The sequence below is a fragment of the Delphinus delphis genome, chromosome 13 (genome assembly GCF_949987515.2).
Source record: "Delphinus delphis chromosome 13, mDelDel1.2, whole genome shotgun sequence".
Lineage (NCBI taxonomy): Eukaryota > Metazoa > Chordata > Mammalia > Artiodactyla > Delphinidae > Delphinus > Delphinus delphis.
This window is the reverse complement of record NC_082695.1, coordinates 6,193,328-6,219,239: the sequence shown is the minus strand read 5'-3', so window position 1 is coordinate 6,219,239 and position 25,912 is coordinate 6,193,328. Positions and strand designations below refer to the sequence as shown.

Here is a 25,912-nt window from a genome sequence, read left to right as displayed (position 1 = left end):
CCAACTCTGTCTGGTAAGGCTGGTGTTCTTTTAAATTAGGTTGTAATTTATCACTGTTAAAAACGGGGGACCCATCCTGGTATTTGTTGGAGGCAAGATTTGCTGGTTTGTAGAGCAGCTTCATCTGAACATCTTTATGTCAGTTTTCTTTGTGTCATGACGTTCTGGTGTTTTCAGGGCATTTTCTTCATTTATTTTTCATTGTCTTTTATCACAAAAGACTCTGGCCAAAAAGATGACCGTTCTGTATAAGCTGGCCCGGGAGCAGCTCTCCAAGCAACATCATTATGATTTTGGACTCAGAGCCGTTAAATCAGTGTTGGTGATGGCTGGTGAGCTGAAGAGAGGTTCTTCTGAGCTTAGGGAGGTAGGGGCCACATGCTCTAAGTTCTCTGGTTTTTTAATTTGGTTCATGTGTATTGACTAAATGCTGGGATGGAGGTGACGGGGAGCACAGGTATCAAGAGAAAGTTTTATTCTTAGCTGTCACTTCATTTACTTGTCTGGCCTTCATTTGGTCTCTTCTTCATTACATTGTTCTCTTTGAATTTGGCATATTACCATAAGGTCCAGTTCAATGTCTTCATGGTGCCAATGTTTGTGATACTTCAATGATAATAATCAATCTACAATTGCAGGATGATGGGCTGGAGGGGTGGGGGTGAATAAAATTCTCTAGAAAGCACGAACATGAGTTATTTCCTCTTTGCAATAAAAGCCAGAGGGGTGGTCATGTTTCTTTCACACGGGACTTACTCCAGAACAGAGTCTGATCAATGCCACTCTGTGGGCAATAGACTCGTGTATCTCTCCAGAAACTGTACTTGGAATGCTTTATGTTTTGTATTTCATATAAAATTTCATTGTCTACTTCATAAGACGATTTCTAGACTAGCCCTGGGGGCTTTCAGAAACATCTTTGAAGACGTCTGTTTCGTTCCATCCAGGATGTGGTGCTTATGAGGGCCCTTCGAGACATGAATCTGCCCAAGTTCGTGTTTGAAGACGTCCCTCTCTTCCTTGGTTTGATTTCCGATCTGTTTCCTGGACTAGACTGCCCGCGGGTTCGCTACCCCGATTTCAATGATGCTGTAGAACAGGTGCTCCAGGAAAATGGCTACATTGTCTTACCTGTCCAGGTAAAATGCTGCTGAGGATGAGAGTTCACTGGCTTTTTCTGGGTCCTTTCCATTTTTTTTTTCATTTAAAAATAATTGTGGTAAAATACACATAACATTTACCATCTTAACCATTCCCCACCCCCATTTTCTTTTTCTTTTTTTTTATTGTGGTAAAGTACACATAAGATTTACCATTTTATCCATTTTTAGTACAGTTTAGTAATGTTAAATATACTCATGTTGTGGTGAAAGAGATTTGCATCGTGCAAAACTGAAGCTCTGTCCCCATTAAATACTAATTCCCCCTCCTCCTCCCTCAGCACCTGGTAACCTCTATTCTACTTTCTGTCTCTAGGCATTTGACTCCTCTGGGGACCTCATGTGAGTGGAATCATACAGTGTGTGTCCTTTTGTGTCTGGCTGATTTCACTCAGCATAGCGTCCTCAAGGTTCATCCGTGTTGTAGCATGTGTCAGGATTCCCTTCCTTTTGGAGGCTGAGTTATATTCCACTCTATGGTTATCTCACCTTCCAAAAATGTTTTTGGCATAATGTGATCAGATAAATTAAGTATTTTGTTTTGGGGCCCAACCGTCTAATCTTCTCTCCCCACCCCACCTTTTTTTCCCCCAGAGTCACACTTGAAAAAATTTTAAATTAGATATTACAAGTAAAATTTTGATCATCTGAAGCCTGTGAGATTGTATATGTTGTCTGTAAGCCATACATTATGGCCAGAGTGTTCTGCTCAGGGCGTAAATGCCCAAAGCTGCAGGTTTGGGGTGGCTGCCTCTGGACGGGCCACCTTGGGGCATCAGGCTACCCAGAGGCCTCAGGCCAGGGCAGCGGGTACTGACCACAGATGAGAGATCTCTGTGCACCTTTCCTGGCCCTGGTGGTTTCCTCTAGAGGTGGTTGTTTAAAAAGATGTGTTTTTCGTGGGAATGTAGAATGGTGTAGTGTAGCCACTTCTGGAAAGAGTCTGGTGGTTCCTCAAGAAGTGAAACATAGAGTTACTATATGACGAACAGCAATTTTATTCCTAGGTATAAACCCAAGAGAAATGAGAACGTATTTATCCACATGAAAACTTGTCCATGAATATTCATAGCAGCATTATTCGTAAGTGCCAACAAGTGGAAATAATGCAAATATCATCAACGGATGAAGAGATAGACAAAATGTGGTCCATCCATACAATGGAACATTATTTGGCCATAAAAAGGAAGGAAGTACTGACACAGGCTACACTGATGGGTGAACCTTAAAAACATGATGCTGAGTGAAAGAAGCCAGACACCCCAAACTACATACTGCACAATTCCCTTTATATCATTCCATTCTTTTGTCAAGAACGGGCAAATCCATAGAGACAGACAGTAGATTAGTGGGTGCCAGGGGCTGGGGGCAACGGGCTTGGGAGACATGACGAATGAGCACAGAGGTTTTTTTCTGTGGGGGGTGATGAAAATGTTCTAAAATTGAACGTGGTAATGGTTTCACAACCTTTTAAACATACTGAAAACCACTGAATTGTTGAAACACTTTAAATGCGTGAGTTGTACGGTGTGCAAATTCTAGCTCAATAAAGCTGTTTTTAACAAAAAGCTATGTTTTAACCCAGCTGCCACTGCTTGTCCCACAGGTGGATAAGGTGGTTCAGATGTTCGAGACCATGATGACCCGCCACACGACAATGGTGGTGGGGCCCACGGGAGGGGGCAAGTCCGTGGTCATAAATGCCCTGTGTCAGGCCCAGACCAGGTGAGTATGGCATCCTCGGGGAGGGCTTTGTTGCCACGGTGGTTTCACGGTGAGGTCGGTGGCGGTATTACCTAGTCCCACTTTGCTCTCTGATTTCCTGGGAGGTTACGTTTGTCCCAGACACCCCCCTTTAAACCCGGAGCATCTTTTTTTTTTTTTTTAACTTTGGCCGCGCCACGTGGCTTGTGGGATCTCAGTTCCCTGACCAGGGATGGAACCTGTGCCGCCTGCAGTGGGAGTGCGAAGTCCTAACCACTGGACGGCCAGGCAAGTCCCAAACCCAGAGCATCTTAACTTGTTTCATTGCTGCTTTAGTCGATATATTTTAGAAGGCAAAGCAGTTAGCCTTTTGTGCATCAGACTGTGAATAGGTTTATTTGTGAAATGAGTATTTCAAAAACTATCTTATAAGGATGTTTTGAAAATTAACTTAGGTCGTATTTTCTTGGCGTTCAGATTGCTCCTGTAAAGTCGGTCAGGCCCCCCGGCCGTTAGGCGACACTGTTATGGTATCAGAGTGGCCAAAAAAGTGTCCCCTCCCCAAATGCCTTATCATCACCAGCCCTGCAAGAGCTATACTACTCGAAGGAAAAAGTGATTTCACACTCCTAATATAGAATATCACAAAGACCTGTGGTGAATCGATGCCCTTATACTGAATATGGGTTTTCTGACTTCTCACCTTTCTCCTAAGCAATAGCTGCATTCCGGAAAGATTTCAGTGCACGCTGACGTTCCAGCAAACATCTAAATCAAGCCTTATAATCTTTGTGACTTTACCAGTTCTAGTAGGCTGTAAAATCCAATTGAGTGACAGTCGTTCCTTCTTCCTTCTTATGTTTCTCGTGAGATAATCAGTGGACGATGGCTTACTGATTTTAAGAGGGTTATTCCATAGCCATCCTGTATTTCGTTCTGTAATTAATTCATTGTTAGATAATTTATAGAACTGTCACGTACAGATGTGAGTATAGGTATGCCACGATTATTTTTATTTATTTATTTTGTTAATTATAAACTATGTTTTGTGTGAACTTTAGTTTTCTATAGATGAGTTAATCCCACGGCACTGCGGGAATTTACAGGCATTATACTGGGAAATACCCTGTCTGCGTGATTTGTAAAGCCAGCAACGCAGGGCAGATGTCGTTCTGTAACTATGAGGGACTGAGCGTCGGGAGTCCAAAGGTTTTACGTTATCCTGGTGACTATAATCTCCTGACACTCGTTGTGAAATATTTGCCTGAGTGTGCCATATGCATGAATATGTAAATACACAAACATGAAATATACATGAAGGTTAGCTTCTGTTGCCCTCAGAAGTCAAAGCCGTGTTATCAGTTCAGACCTCACTTGTGTTGGGGCCACGTTCCTGGTGAAAGGTGGTTCCCTTGTGTTTAGCACAAGTCATTAACAGAGAGTGGGAAGCCCAGTGCAGAGTTTGGATGGTTTGCATTTTAAATTTTGGATTGGATCGAAAACACAGGGGATCTGATCCCCCACATGGGTGACCTAGATTGTTCTCCTAATGCGTTTAGTCTGCCCGAGCCACGGCTGAAACCTCTCCTTCGATTTAGGCTCGGGCTGGTGACAAAGCTGTATGTCCTGAACCCCAAGGCGATGAGTGTCATAGAGCTCTACGGCATCCTGGACCCCACCACCCGAGACTGGACAGATGGGGTGCTGTCCAACATCTTCAGGGAGGTCAACAAGCCGACGGATAAGAAGGAGCGAAAGTGAGTATCTTTGTAGGGAGGGAAGAGCCTGGGTGGGTTCATAGTGAGTTAGCCAAAGCTTACAAAGAAACAAATGATGTATATAGTATTGTAGTTTCATGCTTGGAAGCAAACAGACTCAGGGGGCTCTGCTCACGAAGGGCCAGGTACCACCTCAGTGCTGTTTATGTGTTGTCTAAATCATGCTCCTTGACTACGATGGATCCCAGCTTACCATGGAGGAAGCTGAGATCCAGGGAAGGGGAGGAAAGAGCTTGCCTCAAGGCCAGGGATTTGAACTTGGGACATCAGAGTCCAAGCCCTCAAACGGGCACCACACCAGGCTGCCTCTACGGCAAGGTACGTCAAGGAGAAGCGACAAAGCATCGTGGAAAGTGCTGGAACACCCTTCAGAGCTGCACTTTCTCACCTGCAGGCGCGGTTGAGGCTGCCTGCCCTGCTCCAATCACTGCCCACTGCGGTGAGGGTCTAGTGAGGCCGGGAGGGGAAATGCTCTATTGGAACATCCGGTAAAAAGCGTTCTCCGGTGTTAGTTGCTCCCGTGACACCTGTCAGGTAAACCCAGGGATGATCCTGATTGTATATTCTAGTCCAACCCCATTAATTAAAAATCCCTTAAATAACGAGTCTAACGTCTCAACTGGTGACTTTTGGAACAGCCTCTTTTTAGCAATCCTCCCCTGATTCTGGATCAGTCCAGGATTTCACACTGTGCTCGGTTGTCCTATCGCTTTGACGTCTTCTAATTTCAAGCAGTTCCTTAGGTTTTCTTTATCTTTCATGGCCTTGATGTTCTGAAAGATTCCAGGCCAGCTGCTGCACAGAATATGCCCTCGGTTTGGGTTTGTCTGTTGCTTTCTCGTAACTGGATGCAGGCTACGTGTCCTTGCAGGAATCTCTCAGAGGGACATGGTGCCCTTCTCAGCGTCTCATCGGAAGCACGTGATACTGGTTTGCCCCCTTATTGGTGACTTTAACTTCGATCATCAGGTTAGGGTGGTATCTGCCATTTTTCCTTCTGCAATTGATATGCAAGGTGTGGGGAGATACCCTAAGACTATGTAAATACCCTATATTCCTCGTCAAACCTTCACCCGACGGTTTTAGCATGTATTGATTGTAGCCTGAATCTAGTCTTCCTACGATGCTATAAAATGGAGACTTTCTTTTGGGACAGTTGGTAAAATTTGAACATGGATTGTATATTAGCTAACAGTAGTCTATCGATGCTAAATGTCCTGATTTTGATAACTGTAATGTGGTTATATTAGAGAAGGTGCTTGTTCTTAGGAAACGCGTGCTTAAGCATTTAGGAATACAGGGCGTCATGTCCGCAACTTATTTTCAAATGATTCAGGAAAACAGAGAGAGAACAAAAGAGCGTCCACGGGGCAAAATTAACAACTGCCCTCTGGTTGGAGGGCATATGGTACTTCTTTGCACTCGTCTATTCTTGCAACTCTGTAAGTTTGAAATTATTTAAGATAAAAGAAGTTAAAAAAAATACTGGAAGAAAATAAACCAAAAGGTTAATGCTGGAAAAATCCAACTACTCATATCAGTGAATTAAACGGAAGCAATATCAAATCAGCATTCCAGCACAGTAGAATCCCCCTGTCCAACTCAGTCTCCCTCGGAGCTGGGCTTTACTGAGATGTGACCCACTATAGCCACAGAACTGAAGGGTCACGTAGCTTGAACACCGGAGGCCCTGAAGCCAAAGTAGATCTCCTGCCAGGAAGGATGGTGTGTAAACCAGGGCTTTGCAAATGCAGATGCTCCTAGGGGCCCAGCAGGTAGCATCAGGGAGTGAAATGGGCCAAGTTACATGGTGTATTAGCTTCTGCAGGGCCTCTGTAACAAATTACCATTAACTGGGTGGCTAAAACAATACCACCCAGAAATTTATTCTTCATCATTTCTGGAGGCCAGAAGTCTGAAACAAAGACGGGGCAGCACTGCCTCTGAAGATTCTAGAGGAAGGTCCTCCCTTGCCTTTGACAGCTTTAGTGACCCCAGGCATTGCTTGGCTTATGGCCGCATCCCTCCAATCTCTGCCTCCATCTTCACGTGGCTTCCCCCGATGTAAGGATACTTGTTGTTGGATAATCCAGGATGATCTCATCTCAAGATCCTTACCTTAATTATATCTGCAAAGACCTTTTTTCCAAATAAGGTCCCACTCACAGCTTCTGGATAGACCTATCTTATGGGGGCCACCATTCAATCCCGTACACATGGGTATATGAAATCCTTTTAACTTGACCATAAGAGGACTAGGTGTCCAAACCAGCGGTAAATAGCAGCTGATGCTCAGATTTAAGAAAAGAATGAGGTGGACTGAGACACTGTGTCTTCATGGGCAGCTACTACCAGCAGCAGCGCATCGTTCCCACGCGGGAATGCAAGTATGTACCGTCAGACCTTCCTGTTTGCCAGGGAAGCAGGGAATCCAGATTGTTGGGTCAGGTTTCCTGATTCTTAAATGTTGGTGACTAACTCGAATAGTTTATATATATATAAACTATTGTAAGCACCAAGTAGGGTGCCCTATCTCAGATCCTGGTTAGAAAACCCTGTGGGACTTCCCTGGCGGTCCAGTGGTTAAGACTTCGCCTTCCAATGCAGGGGGTGCAGGTTCGATCCCTGGTCGGGGAGCTAAGATCCCACATGCCTCGTGGCCGAAAAACCAAAACATAAGACAGAAGCAATATTGTAACAAATTCAATAAAGACTTTAAAAATGGTCCACATCAAAAAAAAAAAAATCTTTAAAAGAGAAAAAAAGGGGCTTCCCTGGTGGCGCAGTGGTTGAGAGTCCGCCTGCCGATGCAGGAGACACGGGTTCGTGCCCCGGTCCGGGAAGATCCCACATGCCGTGGAGCAGCTAGGCCCGTGAGGCATGGCCGCTGAGCCTGCGCGTCCGGAGCCTGTGCTCCGCAACGGGAGAGACCACGACAGTGAGAGGCCCACGTACTGCAAGAAAAAAAAATGAAAAGAAAAAAAGGAAACCCTGGGAAAAGACGTTCAACATGAACAGGGAGGTTGCACCAAGCTCCATAGTTGGAAGCCTTACATGGCTCACTTTTCTCTGGTTGCTGCAGGTATATTTTATTTGATGGTGATGTGGACGCTCTGTGGGTGGAGAACATGAATTCTGTGATGGACGACAACAAGCTGCTGACGTTGGCCAACGGTGAGCGTATTCGGCTTCAAGCACACTGTGCCCTGGTCTTCGAGGCAAGTAGTGATGAAAAATAATTTCAAATAGGTCTTTCTTTTAATTAAAATTTAAAATGTTTATTTTTTAACTTTTAATTTTTTATTTACATTTGTAATTTTTTAAATTTATTTTTGGCTGCTTCGGGTCTCCGTCGACACACGTGGGCTTTCTCTAGTTGCATCGAGAGGGGGCTACTCTTCGTTGCGGTGCGCAGGCTTCTCATTGTGGTGGCTTCTCTTGTTGCAGAGCATGGGCTCTAGGCGTGCAGGCTTCGGTAGTTGTGGCACGCGGGCTCAATAGTTGTGGCGCACGGGCTTAGTTGCTCCACTGCATGTGGGATCTTCCTGGACCAGGGATCAAATCTGTGTCCCCTGCATTGGCGGGCAGATTCTTAACCACTGTACCACCAGGGAAGTCCCTAAAATGTTTATTTTTAAAAAAATTTATTTTATTGAAGTATAGTTGATTTACAATGTTGTGTTGATTTCTGCTGTTCAGCAGAGTGATTTAGTTATACATTTATATACATTCTTTTTCATATTCTTTTCCATTATGGTTTATCACAGGATACTGAATATAGTTCCCTGTGCTATATAGTGGGACCTTGTTGTTTATCCATCCTATGCATAATAGTTTGCATCTGCTAATCCCAAACTCCCAATCCATCCCTCCCCCATCCCCCTCCCCCTTGGCAACCACAATTCTGTTCTCTATGTCTGTGAGTGTGTTTCTCTTTTGTAAATAAGTTCACTTGTGTCATATTTTAGATTCCACGTATAAGTGATATCATATGGTATTTGTCTTTCTCCTTCTGACCTACTTCACTTAGTATGATAATCTCTAGGTCCATCCATGTTGCTGCAAATGGCATTATTTCATTCTTTTTCATGGCTGAGTAGTATTCCATTGTATATATGTACCACATCTTCTTTATCCACTCATCTGTCGATGGAAATTTAGGTTGTTTCCATGTCTTGGCCATTGTAAATAGTGCTGCAGTGAACACTGTGGTACATGTATCTTTTTGAATTATAGTTTTGTCCAGATATATGCCCAGGAGTGGGATTGCTGGATCATATAGGAGCTCTATTTTTAGTTTTTTTAAGGAAGCTCCATACTGTTCTTCACAGTGGCTGCACCAACTTACATTCCCACCAACGGTGTAGGAGGGTTCCCTTTTCTCCACACCCTCTCCCGCATTTGTTATTTGTAGACTAAAATGTTTATTAAAATAGCTATAAATATAGATGATTGAAGAAAACCCAAACAATGCAGAAGAATTTATGATGAGTACAACTCTGTTCTTCTACCTGCTGCCCTCGTCATCCCTCCTTACTGTATCCCAGAGGTAACTCCATTTCACACTTGACTTGTTTCTTCTGATGGTTACTCTAGTGTCTAAAGGAACCCACTTTGCGTGCTATTTCTTCCTTTATCAAGGTTACACATTATCTGTTGACTGACTGCTATGAAAGTGAGGGTTCATCTTTTATACCATCAGCCCACCTCCCCTCCATAGAATACTATACTGCTAAGTCAGTTAAACCAGTAAACATATTTACATCATTATGAATTAGGAAATATTTACCGTAGAGCCAACTAGTATACTGTGATATACTTGCTGGCGAAGCAAGAAATCCAGGAACTGTGATACATTTACTTTCTTTTAGAGCCATTTTTTTTTTTACTGGAGTTTATAGTTGCCTTTTTTTCCTCTCTCTCTCTCACTATTTGCCTTTATCTTATCTTCATTTTTCAAACTTTCTGTCATATCCTCTGAACCTGTTTCACAGCTGTGGTCCTGAGACTTGCTTTCACTCTAGCTTAGTGCTAATACCATTCCTAACTTGGCCTGCAAAATTTGTCGACGTATGAGTATTTATGCATATCATTATTTTGTTGACTGACTGAACTGTGTCTTTTTTTCAGATGAAGAGAGACTGGTGTGTTGATATTGCTGTTAGATGCATACTTATTAAGTTTCATATTCCCTGATCTCAATTATGTTATAAAAAATAAAGAAAAAAGACTGAAAGGAAAACACCCCAAAACAGTGTTTGTTTCTTGGTGGTGGGATTTTGGTTAACTTATTTTCTTCTTTATACTTTTTAATTTTGGCCAGATATTCTACAGCATGTTAATTTTCATATTAATTTTATGGTAAAAGAAACTTAAAAAGTGCTACATCAGAGATGCATAATCTTCCCATGATAAACCTAAGTGTTCAATTAGAAACCTCATAAAAGCTGTGTTAACTGGGGTATGACTTGGGTTCTATGCATTTGTAAAAACTTTGTACAAGCAACGGCTTTAAAACACGCACTCCAGTTGTCTGTGGCTGTAGAAAACACTGATCGTGTTTGTTTCTCCAGGTTGGAGATTTACAGTATGCCTCCCCTGCGACTGTGTCTCGGTGTGGAATGGTTTACGTGGATCCGAAAAACTTGAAATATCAACCGTACTGGAAAAAATGGGTTAATCAAATACAAAACAAGGTGAAAATTATTCCCCAAATGAACTTACCAGTTACTAGTATTGGTGGCTAGTTGGATAAAAATAACTCAGAGGGATGTTTGTTGTTGAAGGCCACGACCTTGACCTTGACCTGCCCAGGATCTTGAGCACTTAATGTTATCAATAAGTTGGATAAAAACATGGAAGACACCCGGGGCTTCCCTGGTGGCGCAGTGGTTGGGAGTCCGCCTGTCGATGCAGGGGACGCGGGTTCGTGCCCCGGTCCGGGAAGATCCCACATGCCACGGAGCGGCTGGACCCGTGAGCCATGGCCGCTGAGCCTGCGCGTCCGGAGCCTATGCTCCGCAACGGGAGAGGCCACAGCAGTGAGAGGCCCGTGTACCGCAAAAAAAATAAAAATAAAAAAGTAAAAAATAAAAAAATAAAAAACATGGAAGACACCCTTATTAGATTTCCAGATAATTCACAGCAGGTGGGATAGGTAGTGATTTTGATAGTCTAGACCAGGGAGCAACAAATTTTTTCTGTGAAAGAGTAGAGAGTAGATAGTTTAGGCTTTGCGGGCCATGTGGTTTCTTTGCAACTACTCAACCCCGCCATTGTGGTATGAAAGCAGCCACAGTACATGAATGGGCATAACAATATACCAATAAAACTTTATTTACAAAAACAGGTGGCAGGCCAGATTTGGCTTATGCGTTGTAGTTGGCAACCCCTTATCCAGCCAAGCCCAGGAGTTGGGAGACTTGTCTCTATTAGGTGCCCAGCACCTCCTGCTTTGCTCAGTTGGATGAATACAGTGTGTGAAGGACCTAGTTTGTCATGGAATTGAGAGCCGATGGTTTCAGTTGACCTCAAACCCTGTGACGTATCACATGGCTGCTCAAAAATGTGTATTGTCTTAATGGTAGGCTTCATTGAACGCTGCAGAGATAGATGTGACAGTCATGTGAACGTTGTGGCTTGACCACACCTGGGACACCATGACCACACAGGATGCGTCTCTAGAAGGACCACTAGGCTGATGGTGAATTGGAAGCCAGGACATAATTACCCCAAAGAAGACCAAGGGAAACATGATGGGACCATTTGAGGCACACTGTCAAATAGGGGATGACCGCCCATGCAATCCCTGGTGGTCATCAATGCCTTGGTAGGGAGAAGGACCTTCCACGGCTTTGCACGCTTTGCTCAATGACTGTGGCCATGTCGTTTGAGCTCTAAGGTAACCTGCGCTTTTCCTATCAAATGGGACCTTTTGTGGCACCTCCCTCCCAGGTCAGTGAAATCAAAGGCTTCATGATGAAATGAAAGAGCATTATAAAGGACAAATTTCTCTACAAATATATGAGTTATCAGAGTTTACTCACCTGCCAAATTTCTCATTCATCAGAAAATATTTCTCACCCCCTCTTTTTTTTTAATATTTATTTATTTATTTGGCTGCGCCAGGCGGGTCTTAGTTGTGGCACACGGGATCTTTAGTTGCGTCATGCGAACTCTTAGTTGTGGCATGTGGGATCTAGTTCCCTGACCAGGGATCGAACCCTGGCCCCCTGCATTGGGAGCGTGGACTCATAGCCACTGGACCACCGGGGAAGTTCCCTCTCCCCCCCTCTTTTTACAAGCAAAGCTTCCCACGAACTTCCATTTAAATAAAGGAACCCTTGAAAATGCTTTGAAATTCTGCTCTTTTATAGGTGGAGCAAGGTGATTTACAGAGTCTGTTTGAGAAATATGTACCCTATCTCATTGACATGATAACGGAAGGAATAGTGGCTGGAAAACAAGGAGAGAAGCTGAAGACAATAGTTCCGCAGACAAGCCTAAATATGGTAAGTAAGGATCTTTGTCGGCAAAAAAGAAATTCTTCCCTAAAGATGGACCCCCCCCCCCACAGTGGGCTTTCAAGGGGAGCAAAGATGCCAGATGGGTAAGTTCTAACATTGCCAGCTACTGACAAGGAGGACACAATACTTCCTTTTGTGACCCTGTGCAAGACAAGATACTGGGCTCCATCTGTTGAAACCAATATGGCGGGTCATATAGTTCCCGCCGCTTTGGGATCTGGGATCCCGGGATTTATGACCAGAACTCACCCTGGTGGGGATGTGTGGAATATATGGACGGACCCAGGTGTTTTCCTGTGAACCAGGTAACCCAGTTAACCAAGATGCTGGATTCGTTACTAGAGGGAGAAATCGAGGACCGCGATGTTCTGGAGTGCTACTTCTTAGAGGCTCTGTGCTGCTCTCTGGGCGCTGCCCTGCTCGAGGATGGAAGGGCTAAATTTGATGAATGCATTAAACACATCGCTTCTTTGCCTACTGTTGATACGGAAGGGGTTTGGGCCAACCCTGGGGAACTGCCAGGTAGGAACCAAAGGTAGCTTGTTTTCCTGCTCAGAATGTTTTTGGTTAGGTTTTTAAGAGGACGTGACCTTGCTTTTCCATATGTATGCCTGTGTGGGTTTTCCAGGTTGTTTGCTCCTGTAGAGAAATGTGCAATGGTCAGAGCACCCAGTGGTACCGTCAGGAGACATTCAAATGTGTGAACTGCCATAGCAGAGCCCAGCTCCCTGGGATGGCCTTTTTTGCTGAGTCTACCCTTTTCCCCCCTAGCTTAGGCGCTAGCTTCCTTCACTCTGCTTAAGCTCTTTAAAATTTTCACATTGTGCTTGCCTTTGAAGTTCTTCTCCTTTGGGCTTCTCTCTCTTTTTTTTTTTCTCTCTAAAATTCCACCGCTTAATTCATCTGCTCTATTCCTGAGTATTTGCACAGGAGACAATCACGTGTGGATTTGCAGACCATTCATAGGAAATCATTATAGTAAGGTTTAACTGTTTGCATGAAGAATGTGCATCCTCAAAGAACCATATATGATGAAAATGTGGCATTCTCCAAGAACTATAGCTGACACTAGGATCCTTCTTTGTCTGTCTCTTAATGACATTTGAATATGGCTTGGCAGGGAGACCCAAGCTGTATCCTGTAATCATTACCTGGGCTGTTCTTTTTAAAGCGCAAAGTAAAATGATCGTAGGTCTTTCTAGTGGAGAGTCATTGAGCAAATAAAAGATGTTTTAAAAGTCTTTGGTCTTTGTTCGGACACCAAGGGAGGAAAGGGGGGATAGGATGAATTGGGAGATTGGGACTGACATATATACACTAATATATATAAAATAGGTCCTAATGAGAACCTGCTGTGTAGCACAGGGAACTCCACTTCTCTGTACAGTAGAAACTAACACAACATTGTAAAACAACTATACCCCAATAAAAAAAACTCTATGGTCTTTTGAGGAGTAGATTGCTTGTACTTTCTTGGGACCCTGAGTCTCCTTTGGCGGCGGGCTCGGGGGGTGCTTCCCAGCTATGCATACCATGCCGGCTACGTGCTGCTGCCATCAGAGACGATGCTGGTCCCGGTCTGGTCTTTCTCCCTAGTTTGCTCTCATCTTGGGGACTTGAATGGCCGTGTAGACAACCCCCTTCCAGATGCCTTCTGCACTCAGCTCCAGGATCCGGGTCCCTCGACATTATCCTAGCTCATAGCACCTGGCACAGTTCTGTCCGCATCATAAATGCATACCTCCCAATCCCTGCTTCACAGTCGGCTTCTGTGATTCCTGCCACACGTGACCCCAGTTGGCCTCGTGGGGACCGTCCCCCGCCCCCCGCCATTCTTCCTACCACCTTCTGAACCTTCTGAATCCTCTTCTGCCGCCCTGTCGCTTCAACCCCTCTTGCCTAATTGCCCTTCTGTCGAATCTCTCTGAGAAAACCCAAGCCTGCTTTCTCTGCCTCTCCAGGGGCTGAGGGATACTGAGACAATCACACAACCACGAAGTCTGGCACCTCCATAAATTCAGTCTTGAACTTGAACTCCCTCTCCTGTCCCCACGGGGGCAGTTCATCTCCCTTTTTCTCCAAATCTCCACATGGCCCTCTCCCCTCTCTCTGCAGGTGACCTTCCTTCTTCCTGCAACAGGAAAAATGGACACCGTCAGATAGGAATTTTTCCAGCCCCCATCTTCTCCTGTCTCCTTTCTCAGGGGAGAGGAGACCAGCTCCCAGCTGGACCCGCCCTGTGCTTTGAGGTCTACCCACACCCTCCTCATCAGGCTCCTGGCTTCACTGGTTTTCTGCTCTTTCTCCTATATTTTCCATCTGTCCCTCTCTACCAATCCCATCCCACAGGCTCTCAGACATCTCTACCCAAACTGCTCCTCCCAAACTGCACATGCACTGCCTTCTCGTTACCGGATCTGGTGACCCCTTCTGGTCTTTGCTTCCCCGACGTTGTCCCAGCATTGGACATGGTACCACTTTCTGCCTTCTGAAAACGTTCTTCCTCCATCCTGCTCCATCCTGGCCATGCCCTCAAAGTCTCCTTTGTTGAGTCTCCTTCCTCTGCCCCTCCCTCACGTCAGGATTTGGTCCTAGACCCTCTTTTCACTCTTAATGAGACTTTTCACCATGTCCACAGCTCTGACTTCCAATCCCCTCCCTTCTGAGCCTTTTCCTGGGTTCCCTAGCCCAGTTATATTTAAATCTATCTATCTATCTATCTATCTATCTATCTATCTATCTATCTATCTATCTTTATCCATCCATCCATTTTTATCTATCTCTATCTACCCATCCATCCATCCATCCATCCATCCATCCATCCATCTATCCATCCATCCATCCTTATCTATCTATTCAATTAAGTTTCTGTCCAGGGAGCAAATAGCATTAGTTCATTTCAAGCATGAGCCAAAGCTGATCCTGTATTTCCATGTCCACGATCGAAGTGAAACAGACCACTGTTTGTTACAGGTCACCTTCCAACCTTGTTTGACTTCCATTTTGATCCCACACAGAAGAAATGGATACCATGGAATAAATTAGTTCCAAAGTATGTTCATTCCCGTGAGAGGAAATTTATTGACATCCTGGGTAAGTGAGAACCAAACCCTCGGTTTAAGCGTGTCTGGTTCTCGTTCTGTGAGGAAGGGAAAAAGATTCTGAGGTCCCTGTGGTACTCTGAGTCCCACCCGGAGTGCTGGTTGGGAGAAACTGAGGAACGTGAGCCGTGGGCTTTTCCAAGAGGGCGGCACTTCGGATTCCTTTTATGTGCTGCTGGCTGTGCCTCTCAACTCTTTCCCTGGGCAGGTGGATCCTGACAGGTCGGGGCAAGAGGTAGGGTGCCGGTCTGCTTCCCGTTGCTTTGCACAGGCTCCCTTCTGCCCCATAGAGCTGACTGGGCGTGGGGAGGGACGAAGGAAGGAGTGAAAGTGGAATGAACAAGGCAGCGTTTTGTAAGAGATGCCGCCTTGAGGGGTCGCGTACCATGGGCTTTGTGTACTGAGTCGCATTTTACGTGCACACCTCTGGCTATTTGGATAACATAGAGGCTGAAGCATTTCACATAACGAACATCTGGTTTTGGTTTGTATGGAGTTCTTTCAGAGTGAGGTGTACGTATTTTCTCAGGAACCAATCAGGATTAAAAATTGCCAATGCAGGAGTAAGCCGGACCTGACTTTGAGGCTTCATGCTCTCGTCAGAGGAAATTGTTGGTCAGGAAACCAAATCCTGATCAGTGATAAGTGAGTGACATATGCAGTGGAGAAGCTGAGTTTTTAATATCCTGAGTATAAATCAGAATGGGATATTAAAACCGTTTGGGTGTTCTACACCTGGATGTGGTGATGATGACACAGCTGTAGAAAGGTATCAAACTCATCAAATTGTACACTTAAAATTGGAGTGAATTTTATGGTATGTGGGTTATACCTCCATAAAGCTATTAAAAATAATGGTTGGGATAGTGAGGTTCTCCTAAGATGATTTCACCCATATATATGTTTTCAAGGTCACCTCTTGGGTTTTTGCTGATGCTTTTTATGGGATTTATGGGATCCTGTGAAGCTCCAGGTTGCCCAATGCACACCTTGTTGGCATTTCTGTGATGCTCCTGTTCTTCATATATTCCTTAGTTCACACAGTGGATACAACCCGTACTACCTGGACGCTGGAACAAATGGTTAAGATTAGGCAACCTGTTATTTTGGTTGGTGAATCTGGCACCTCCAAGACAGCCACTACCCAGAACTTCCTTAAAAACCTGAACGAAGAAACTAATGTAAGTCATTATTTGTATCTGTTATCTATTGCCACGTAACAAGTTACCCCAACACGAAGCAGCTCATACAACAAACACTATGTCAGTTTCTGCAGGTCAGGAATCTGGGAGTGGGTTAGCTGGGTAGTTCTAGCCCAGGCTCTCTCATGAGATTGCAAGGTTGACCAGGGCTGTGGTCATCTGAAGGCTTGACTGTGGCTGGAGGACCCTCTTCCGAAATGGTCGGCCTCAGTTCCCCACCATGTGGGCCTCTCCAAGGGCTGCTGGTGTCCTCTTGACATGGTAGCTGGCTCCCCGCAGAATGAACGTACAGGATATCAAAGCAGATGCTGCAATGCTTCATATGACCCAGGAAATCACACACCATCGCTTCTGCCACATTCTGTGGGTCACACAGAAACCACCATGGCCCACCCTGATACAGCACGGGAGGGGGCTACACAGGGTGTGGGTGCCTGGAGGTGAGGGTGCTTGGGAGTCGTCTGGAGGCTGGCATTCACATTCCTCATCACCACATCACTTTGTGGTTTCTCCCCTCCTTCCTCCAGCCACATGTCAAACGTAGGAGGGTCTGGGTGCCCCAGGGCAAACGACAGTGAACAAGGCTGTTAAGGCCCGATCTTGTGAGGAGGGGAGACAAAACGCGAAAATGAAACACGATCGTGCAGAATGTGCCAGGTGCACCGAGACGTTATGAAAGAGCGCGGCATTCCTCCTCTGCGTACTCAGAGTGGTCCTGCGGGGCCCACCTGCTCACCACTGCAGCTCTCTTGGCTTAAACAAGTCCTGCTTTATGTTTAATAACCATGTAAAGACTCTTATCTCCTCCAAGAAGCTGCCTGTGACTCAGGATCTCCAGCTGTCATAGATTTGTCCCCAGTCCACACACTGACTCAGTTCCTTGTTAATGTTGCCCGTCATTTAAGTTCCCAATTCCTGTTCTGGCCTTCTGGAACCTCAGAGGGGAGACAGTTCCCCACTGCTTTCCTCTGACTCTCCCTTAGGCTGGTGCCTCCAGGAGCAAAGAGGCTCCGGGAAGCCACGTGGCCCTCTGGGCTGGGGAGTGGTCAGCCCAGCTTGGCGATGGGCACGTAAGGGATGTGGGCGGGACTGGGTTGCACTGCCCACGAATGGATGGTCAAGGTCACTCACATACCAGCACGTGCAGGCATGGTTTATTTAGCTCTGAGGATGCCATTGTGGAGGGCACACGAAGGATGTTTACAGCCAGAAGGACCTACCAGTTTATGGAGCAAAGGGAACCCGTGTTCAGAAGCCCCCCCCCCCCCCGCTGTGACCCTTCCCACGGGGACTCAGCAGCTCGTGCTTATCGGCCCAACAAGACATATCTGGATACGTTCATGACAAAGAGAAGCAGATTCACCTTCAGATGTTCAGCTCAGGTGCACCTGCACTTGTGGACACCTTGTAGAAGGGTGTCATCTAAGGCAGCAGTTCCAAAAGTGTGGTCCCTGGACCCACAGCATCAGCATCACCTGAAAACTTCCTTATACCAATGGGACCTACTGAATCGGAAACTCTGAGGGTGGGACCCCATCAGGCTGCCCTCCAGCTGACTCTGATGCATAATTAAGTGTCGGAGCCACTGATCAGTGAACTCTCACCCATCGCTCTAAGAAGGGGCAGGGGAGAAGCCCCAAGTACGAGTGCGTGAGGGATGTGCGCCCCACACAGGGATCGGGGGGCCTCCCTCACCTTTCTCTCAGTGGTTACTTCCAAGGACTAACTAGTGTTTGTTCATGCTGTCTTTGACTTATTTATTAAGATGTAGCAGGCACGATAGTAACTTATGTTTGAATATTGCTTTGTCGTTTTGAAAACACCTTGGTGTATTCCATCTCACATGATAAAGTCACTCTATGAAGTAGTCCAAGAAGATTTCATTAAAATCATCTTTCAGATGAGAAGAACGAGGCTCTGAAAGGTTAAGTGATGGTTCTGAGGTCGCCTGGTTAGAAGTCCACGCTGTCACACCTGGCAACCAGTTATTGCTTCACACAACCTGCCAAAAGGGAAGAGGAATTCTTGCTTTAGCACTACAAGATAGAATGAAGTTCAGACTCACGTTGGGTTATAAAAAAGTTAGTTCAGATACCAACGAATTTGCAAAAGAGATGCTAGCTTACGATCAAACATTCCCTGCAGGTACTGTGAAAAAAAAGACCACCTTTGGAATAATCTCTTTCTGTTTCAGATTGTGTTAATGGTCAGTTTCTCCTCCCGCACCACGTCCATGGATATCCAAAGAAATTTAGAAGCCAGCGTGGAAAAACGAACCAAAGACACGTACGGCCCACCCATGGGGAAACGCCTCCTGGTGTTCATGGATGACATGAACATGCCAAAGGTTGGTGGGGTTAACGGCAGGGGCGGGGCAGTGTGCTGTGTTTGTGTGGCCGTGTGTGTGCGTGGAGTGGGTGAGCGTGAGAACGCCTGTCTTTATTCTGCACAATGTCTGCAGGGCCCAGGTTACGAGGAGTCAGCTTAAGGGACAGTGTGACAGGAAGTGTCTTCTTAACCAGAGAGACCCTTTCCTTAGATTGTGTCCCGTAGTTTCTCAAAGGAGGGAAGTAGGTAGCACGGCAGCCTCTGAACTATATTCAGCATATGTTTGAGCGAGAGATTTCCAGATGAGCTGTACTTCGGGTAGTAATGCTGCTCTCGGCCCGAAAGCATGGGCTTCGGGAAGCATGGGAAGCATGGGGGCAGGCGCTTCCTCAGGATTCCTCTGGGTTTACCAAGGAAAGGGAACTTTAGCGTGCACAATGGGTGTGTTTCTGGGGCCAGAGCCTGAGAGGTGCACAGTTTTCTTAGCACTGGGATATAGATTTATATCTTTTCTGCAGAACCATGTTTTCCCTGAAATATCTGTCTTCCAGATGGACTGTTTGCAAAGCCAGGATCCATCCATCCATCCATGCATCTGTGCATCCATCTTTGCCTCTGTCTATCTTTGCATCCAGCCAGCCATCCACACACTTGTTTTTCCATCCATCCATCCAACTGATATATTTATTGAGCACCTCCTATGGGACTGGTGCTGTGAAGTGATGAGCAAAACGTATATAGTTCCTGCCCTCAGGGAGCTTACAGTCTAGACAGGGACACAGATTTCTAAAAAATTACACATGAGTATATAGAACTGCAAACTCTGAGAAGCCCAATGAAACTCAAGCCAGAGCACTCCGAGAGAGCGAGAGGAGAGATGAGATTTAGTTTAGGTGGGCAGCAGAGGCGTTGCTGAGTTCTGCTTTATGATACCACTGTTCTTCCTTTTCTTTAAAAAAAAAAAAATCAAGGTGGACGAATATGGCACACAGCAGCCGATCGCCCTGCTGAAACTGCTGTTGGACAAAGGCTACCTGTACGACCGGGGGAAGGAGCTGAACTGTAAAAGCATCCGAGACTGTGGCTTTATTGCCGCGATGGGGAAAGCGGGGGGAGGCCGCAACGAAGTCGACCCGAGATTTATTTCGCTGTTCAGTGTCTTCAACATTCCATTTCCTTCAGAGGAGTCTCTGCACTTAATTTATTCCTCCATCCTCAAAGGCCATACCTCGGTAATTTGATTTTAATTAGAAGTCTAAACCGGAGGGCCATGTGTTGGGTAGAAACGTGGTAGCAACGTGTGCATCTGGCACAGCAAACACAATGCCTACAGCCCACGGTGCTTCTAGGGGACCGTGAACATGTTTTCATTTCTTTCAAAACCAGAAGAAAGGAATCAATATAATTCAGCCTGCATCATATTCATCTTTCTACCAAGGCAGTCATAATATATATGTAAGATAATATATTTAATTATAATTAAATAAAATAATGTATAAATATAGTTTTCTAGAAATAGAATGTAATATATTTATATAATATATATAAAGAATATAATATATATAATAAGATATATAAGTAATGTATTTTTATGGAGGAGGGGACCCATGAAGGTGCCTGGGTCCCATGGAAGTTGTGATGTGGCCCTGAGTTACCTAGGCCACCTTGAGTGACAGCAGTGAACCAGCTAGAGGACTTGGAACCAACTAGAGGACTTGGGCTCTGGAGTCAGTCCCCATTCTGCTCCTTGGGCAAGTCCCTTGAGAGCTTTTAGTCCCCATCCTCCTCCGGAACAGGGAGATAATTCTGGTACCCCTCACTTAGGGTTTGGGAGAATGAAAGGAGAAAATGCATGTAAAGTGTGTGGCACAGTGCCCAGCACATGTCCGATACTCACTAGATACTAGTTATTGCTGTTATCGTTGTGATTTACGTGACCCCCATGAATGGAACCCGTTCATTTAAATAATGACCTTCTGATCCTGGCATTTGCCTTCTAAAGCAGGCTTGCACACTTAAAGTCCTGAAGGGCCAGGCAGGAAACATAAAGGTGTGGGATCAGTGGTCACCTGGCGTGTTCATGCCCTACGTTAAGCCATTCGCTTCCAAAACAGTGAGGTCTGTGCCAGTCAAATCAACCTCAAACTGAGGGCTGGTTTGGGGCTTTGGTTTCATATCACGTTGACTAGTCAGTTAATGAGAAAACCTAGGGAAACAAAAGCAGATCAGATGATTAGTTTCTCTATTTCTTTAATTGTTTTCTTACCTCCTCTCAAAAAATTGTGGTAAAATTCATGCAACATAAGATTAGCTGTTAAAACCATTTTAAAGTATACGGTTCAGTGGCATTTAGTGCATTCACAATGTTGTACAACTATCACCACTGTCTAGTTCCAGAATATTTTTATCACCCCAAAAGCAGTTATTCCATCCTATCCTTCAGCCCCCGGCAACCACTGATCTGCGTTCTGTCTCTGTGGATTTTCCTATTCTGGAAATTTCCCATTGATGGAATCATACAATATGTGGCCTTCTGTGTTTGGTTTCTTTCACTGAGTATCACGTTTTCAAGGTTCATCCATCAGTGTAGCAGGTGTCAGCGCTTCGTTCTTTTTTATGGCCCAGTCATATTCCATGGTATGGATGGACCACATTTTGCTTATCCATTCATTCACTGATAGACACTTGGGGGGTGTCTTTTCATTCTGTAGGTGTTTCATGAGAGCATTGTGGCTGTAAGTGACAAGCTGACATCCTGCACTTTGGCACTTTACAAGAACATTGTTCAGGATCTACTGCCCACCCCATCCAAGTTCCACTACATCTTTAACCTTCGAGATCTCTCGCGGGTTTTTAACGGTCTTGTCCTCACTAAGCCAGAACGGTGAGTTTGTTTTCTCTCACTAACATGTGTCCCATCGGTACGATGGGTTTTCTTATTCTTTTAAGACAGAGGAGCTATCAAGGAATGTGGTGCGAATCCATGTATCAGTTAATTACCCAGTGTCTTTCTGTTTACGTTAAACAAAGAACAGAGTCAAATGCTTGGTTAAGACCTGATGCCTCTTGAGCCCTTGAGTTGAAGGCAGGTGGAGCCAGGAGACGCAGGTGTGTGGCCGTGTGGACAGGTGTGTTCAACCCCGCGGTAGGACTGCTGTGACAACCATTTGTTCTCAGTTCTAAAGGTGAAATTGGCCCGCGTGGAGCCTTTCCTTCGTACACCTGAATTGTTGTCAGTTGCTAACTGGTTCTATTATCAATGTATGTGTCTTTGGGAGAAGTTAAGCATGGAGGACAGAAGGGATTTAAGTCTGGGTCTAGAGATTGACTCATGAAAGCTGGACGTATCTGTGTATTTACATTAATGTAAACTTCCATCTATGTAGGTTTGCAGGGATCCTCCAATTTCGCGGATTCATGTTACGAATCCACAAAATATTGGAAAATGAATTAGGAACTTTCCCCGTACCCACACTGACTCCTGGGTGCCCTTGAAGGTTTCAGAATGGCAGTTCCGGAGAGAGCAGCTCTAGGTATTTAGGGTGGAGTGAGAGCTCGTTGCCAGAAACCAGAAAAAAACCCGGAACTGGGCTCAGTTGGTTCTTAGAAAAAGGAGCTGCCAGTGGCTCTGCTGCTGATTTTAAATTCATAAATTCCAGCAAGTAGGAGTCCTGTCAGGTTCTCAGGTCATTTATGTCACTTATAGACAATGTTCTTTTTCTTCCATGCAGCAGGATAAGTTATGAATGACAACGTTACGGTCTTTACAATTAAATTGTTAGCTTGCTTTAAATTTCAATTAATGTGAAACCAGGGGGGAAAAAAGGCTACGGGAGTGTTGTCCTTTTCTGCACCCTGTGTACCCATCTGAAAATAGTAGCATTCAGCCTGCTCTTCTCTAGATAACTTTGTGGCTGGTTTTGCCCCTTCCATCCTGTAGGTTCCAGACGGTGACCCAGATGGTGAGAGTCTGGAGGAACGAGTGTCTGAGAGTCTTCCACGACCGGTTAATCGATGAAACAGACAAGCAACTGGTCAGTACATTGAATATGGACCAGCAAATGCAAAAAAATACTCTAACCACAAAATTCTTCTCTGGGTGAAAAGAAAAAGTACAAATCAAAAAAAACCCAATGTATTTTTTTTCAATGTGTTTTTTGTATGGGACACTGCAGAAAAATAGAGACTAATAACGAGAGTCAACAGGTAAAGTAGGGTGGATTATTAAGTACCTTGCAGCCAATGGGGAAAAAAATCGAATGCAAATTACTTCAGATAATCCTAGCATACACTCTTTTTCTGACAAGTCTTAGCACGTCCATGGTGTTGAGTTTGGCTTCCTGAAGTGGTCTTGTATTGTCAGGTTGAAGAGCACATAGGCAGCTTGGTCACGGAACATTTTAAGGATGACGCGGAGGTGGTGATGAGGGACCCCATCCTGTTTGGAGACTTCCGGATGGCTCTGCACGAAGAGGAAACGCGTATTTATGAAGACATTCAGGACTATGAGGCAGCCAAGGCTTTGTTCCAGGTGCGGACACGGCTCACCTCTTCCGGGAGCGCATTGCATGGGTGCCCAGGAGGTGGAGCTAGGAAGGGCACCCATGCCTCTGTCTCTTGGTTCAGGATGTGGGCTTGTGTCTGATCCAGTGGTGTCCATGTCCAGTGGTGCATGGGAACGGTCTGATGAATTTGTTCAACACACAGACCCCTGGGGCCCATCTTTGTGCGTTTCCCTTCATCAAGCCCATGAAGGGTGCCAGGGTTCCGATGCGCAGCCAGCTTTGGGAACCACTCATCTGCCCCCCTAATATTCATCTTCATCTTAATTCATGAGTCGAACCTTGTAACTAGCATTGTCTCGCTGCTGGCCAGTCACAGACCAGCAGATCGGAATCTTGATCGTAAAAGCTAGTCTCTTCAACCTGAATGATTGAATAATTCCAGCAATTATAGACATTCAGAAAAATCTCTCCTCTGTTCTTAGTCACTCTGGCACAAAAGGAGAGAGTCTGTCTCTTAAAAACCAGTGATTCTTAAAGAAAATTATTTCTTTTTCTAAAATTCAGGAAATTCTTGAAGAGTATAATGAAAGCAACACCAAAATGAGCTTGGTTCTCTTTGACGATGCTCTGGAGCACCTGACCCGTGTGCACCGCATCATTCGACTGGACCGTGGCCACGCCCTGTTGGTCGGGGTCGGGGGCTCCGGGAAGCAGTCTCTGGCCAGGCTGGCCGCCTTCACAGCTGGCTATGAGGTGAGCCGAGCTCCCCTCCCACCCCCCAGAAATGGGTTTGGTATCCCAATTTCCACAGTTAGTAGTTCCTGCAAATATTTGAGCTATCTATAACAGACCATAACACGATGTTTTCATAGAGTATAAAGTGTTTTTGTTGGGGGGGGGGTTGATATTATTTTAACTGAATATTTGAAGCATCTAACTATTGTATTGTATTTGGAATGAAGAATCTGTCAAATCAAGTTCGAAAGTCAAACACGAGCAAATCCCGTGACCTGTGACCTGTGCTCGTGTGGAGGAGGGGTTGCCCTACACCTCCATGGACCCAGTGTTGAGGGTCGGCAACGTATCAGCACAACCAGCATGCGTGGTTCTGGCACATTCTTAGAATCTTTAAAAAAAAAAAAGTTTTATTGAGATACATTTCACAGACCATACAGGTCATCCACGTAAGGTGTACAATTCAATAGTTTTATAAAAATATGTTCCAAAGGTTGTGAAACCATTACCACATTCAATTTTAGAACATTTTCATCATCTCAAGAAGAAATCCCAAGCCCTTTAGCTGTTGCCCTCTCTCTTCCTGTCCTTCCAACCACCCCCCAGCCCTAGGAAACCACTACTCTACTTTCTGTCTCTCTCGACTTTCCTATCCTGTATTTTCATACAAATAGAATCAGAGCATGTGGTCTTTTGTGGCAGCTCCTTGCGTTTAGCATAACGTTTTCAAGCTTCATCTATGTATCAGTGCTTCACTCCGTGTTGTGGCTGAATCACGTTCCCTGTGTGGTAGCCCACGTTTCGTTTATCCATTCATCTGTTGACAGTCATTTGGGTCATTTCCACCTTTTGGCTATTATGAACTACACTGCTCTAAGCATTCATGTACAAGATTCTGTGTGGACATATGTTTTCATTTCTCTTGGGTGGATACCTAAGAGCAGAGTTGCTGGGTCATAACGGCAATTCTCTGTTGACTCATTTGAGAAACTGCCAGATTGTTTTCCAAAGGGCCTCACCATTCTATATCCCCCCAGCACTGTATGAAGGGTCCTGTTTCTCCACACCGTCCTTAGGCTCTTACAGATAGTCCTGCAGTGCCCACAGGTTAACTCGCCAGCCTGGCCCATCACCGTGGAGACGTGCACCGTGCAATGAGAATCAATTTTGAAGAGGAGTCGTCTCCACAACTCACCCTCCCACACTGTCCTTAGTTCTCTGGTATCTGATCTTGTTCATTACTAGGGTCTTGCATTATCCTCAATGTCTCTGTTTTTGCTGAAAACTAGCCCCAGGTGCCTTGACACCCCCCCACCCCCGCCGCCCCCTGGCGTGCCTGCTTTTCCTGGGCAGAACAGGGTCGTTATTCAGCCTCAGTCATTACCAGGCACTCAGCTACCCCTGATGCCTACCCTGGATCCCTTTGATCCATCCTCGGAGGGGATACCTCTTGTTGGGTTTCCGTAATCCTTCTACTAGCATTAGAAGGTGTCCTTTTGCACAAACTGTCTTATTCGTCTTCTCGTGTCTTCTGGAATCAGATTGAACTCAGCATCATTATCATCATCACAGAGTGATCACGGCTGTTATGGGATCACTGGTCTCTATATACACGTAATATGCCCTCGTTGCAGCTATTCGGAAAATGCAGAAACATCTAAAGAAAATAAAGATCATGTAATCTCATCACCTAAGGATTACCACTGTTGGTTCCTAAGTAACATTTTGGTGCATATCCTTCCAGAATTTTCCTATGAGTCTACAAATATATTAACTTATTATTAGCAATGGGTTAATGTAACTTTTTCTTAAGAGGGTCTTGTAAAATTTTATTTTCAAATTATATTGTTCAGAGTATAAAAATAATATATAC

General features: G+C 45.1%; 1 protein-coding gene across 1 annotated transcript in view; it reads left to right on the top strand.

Moving 5' to 3' along the window:
• The window catches only part of DNAH10 (dynein axonemal heavy chain 10), a 147,578-nt gene that overhangs the window by 79,423 nt on the left and 42,243 nt on the right, over nucleotides 1-25,912 (top strand). The window contains exons 36-51 of the mRNA XM_060027909.1: nucleotides 221-367; nucleotides 948-1,139; nucleotides 2,767-2,885; nucleotides 4,463-4,621; nucleotides 7,725-7,860; nucleotides 10,216-10,338; nucleotides 12,019-12,153; nucleotides 12,474-12,690; nucleotides 15,142-15,261; nucleotides 16,305-16,450; nucleotides 18,666-18,818; nucleotides 19,771-20,031; nucleotides 21,511-21,683; nucleotides 22,740-22,833; nucleotides 23,163-23,330; nucleotides 23,869-24,057. Of these exons, the coding sequence (XP_059883892.1) occupies nucleotides 221-367; nucleotides 948-1,139; nucleotides 2,767-2,885; nucleotides 4,463-4,621; nucleotides 7,725-7,860; nucleotides 10,216-10,338; nucleotides 12,019-12,153; nucleotides 12,474-12,690; nucleotides 15,142-15,261; nucleotides 16,305-16,450; nucleotides 18,666-18,818; nucleotides 19,771-20,031; nucleotides 21,511-21,683; nucleotides 22,740-22,833; nucleotides 23,163-23,330; nucleotides 23,869-24,057 (2,532 nt within the window). The remainder of the gene's footprint in view (nucleotides 1-220; nucleotides 368-947; nucleotides 1,140-2,766; nucleotides 2,886-4,462; nucleotides 4,622-7,724; nucleotides 7,861-10,215; nucleotides 10,339-12,018; nucleotides 12,154-12,473; nucleotides 12,691-15,141; nucleotides 15,262-16,304; nucleotides 16,451-18,665; nucleotides 18,819-19,770; nucleotides 20,032-21,510; nucleotides 21,684-22,739; nucleotides 22,834-23,162; nucleotides 23,331-23,868; nucleotides 24,058-25,912) is intronic.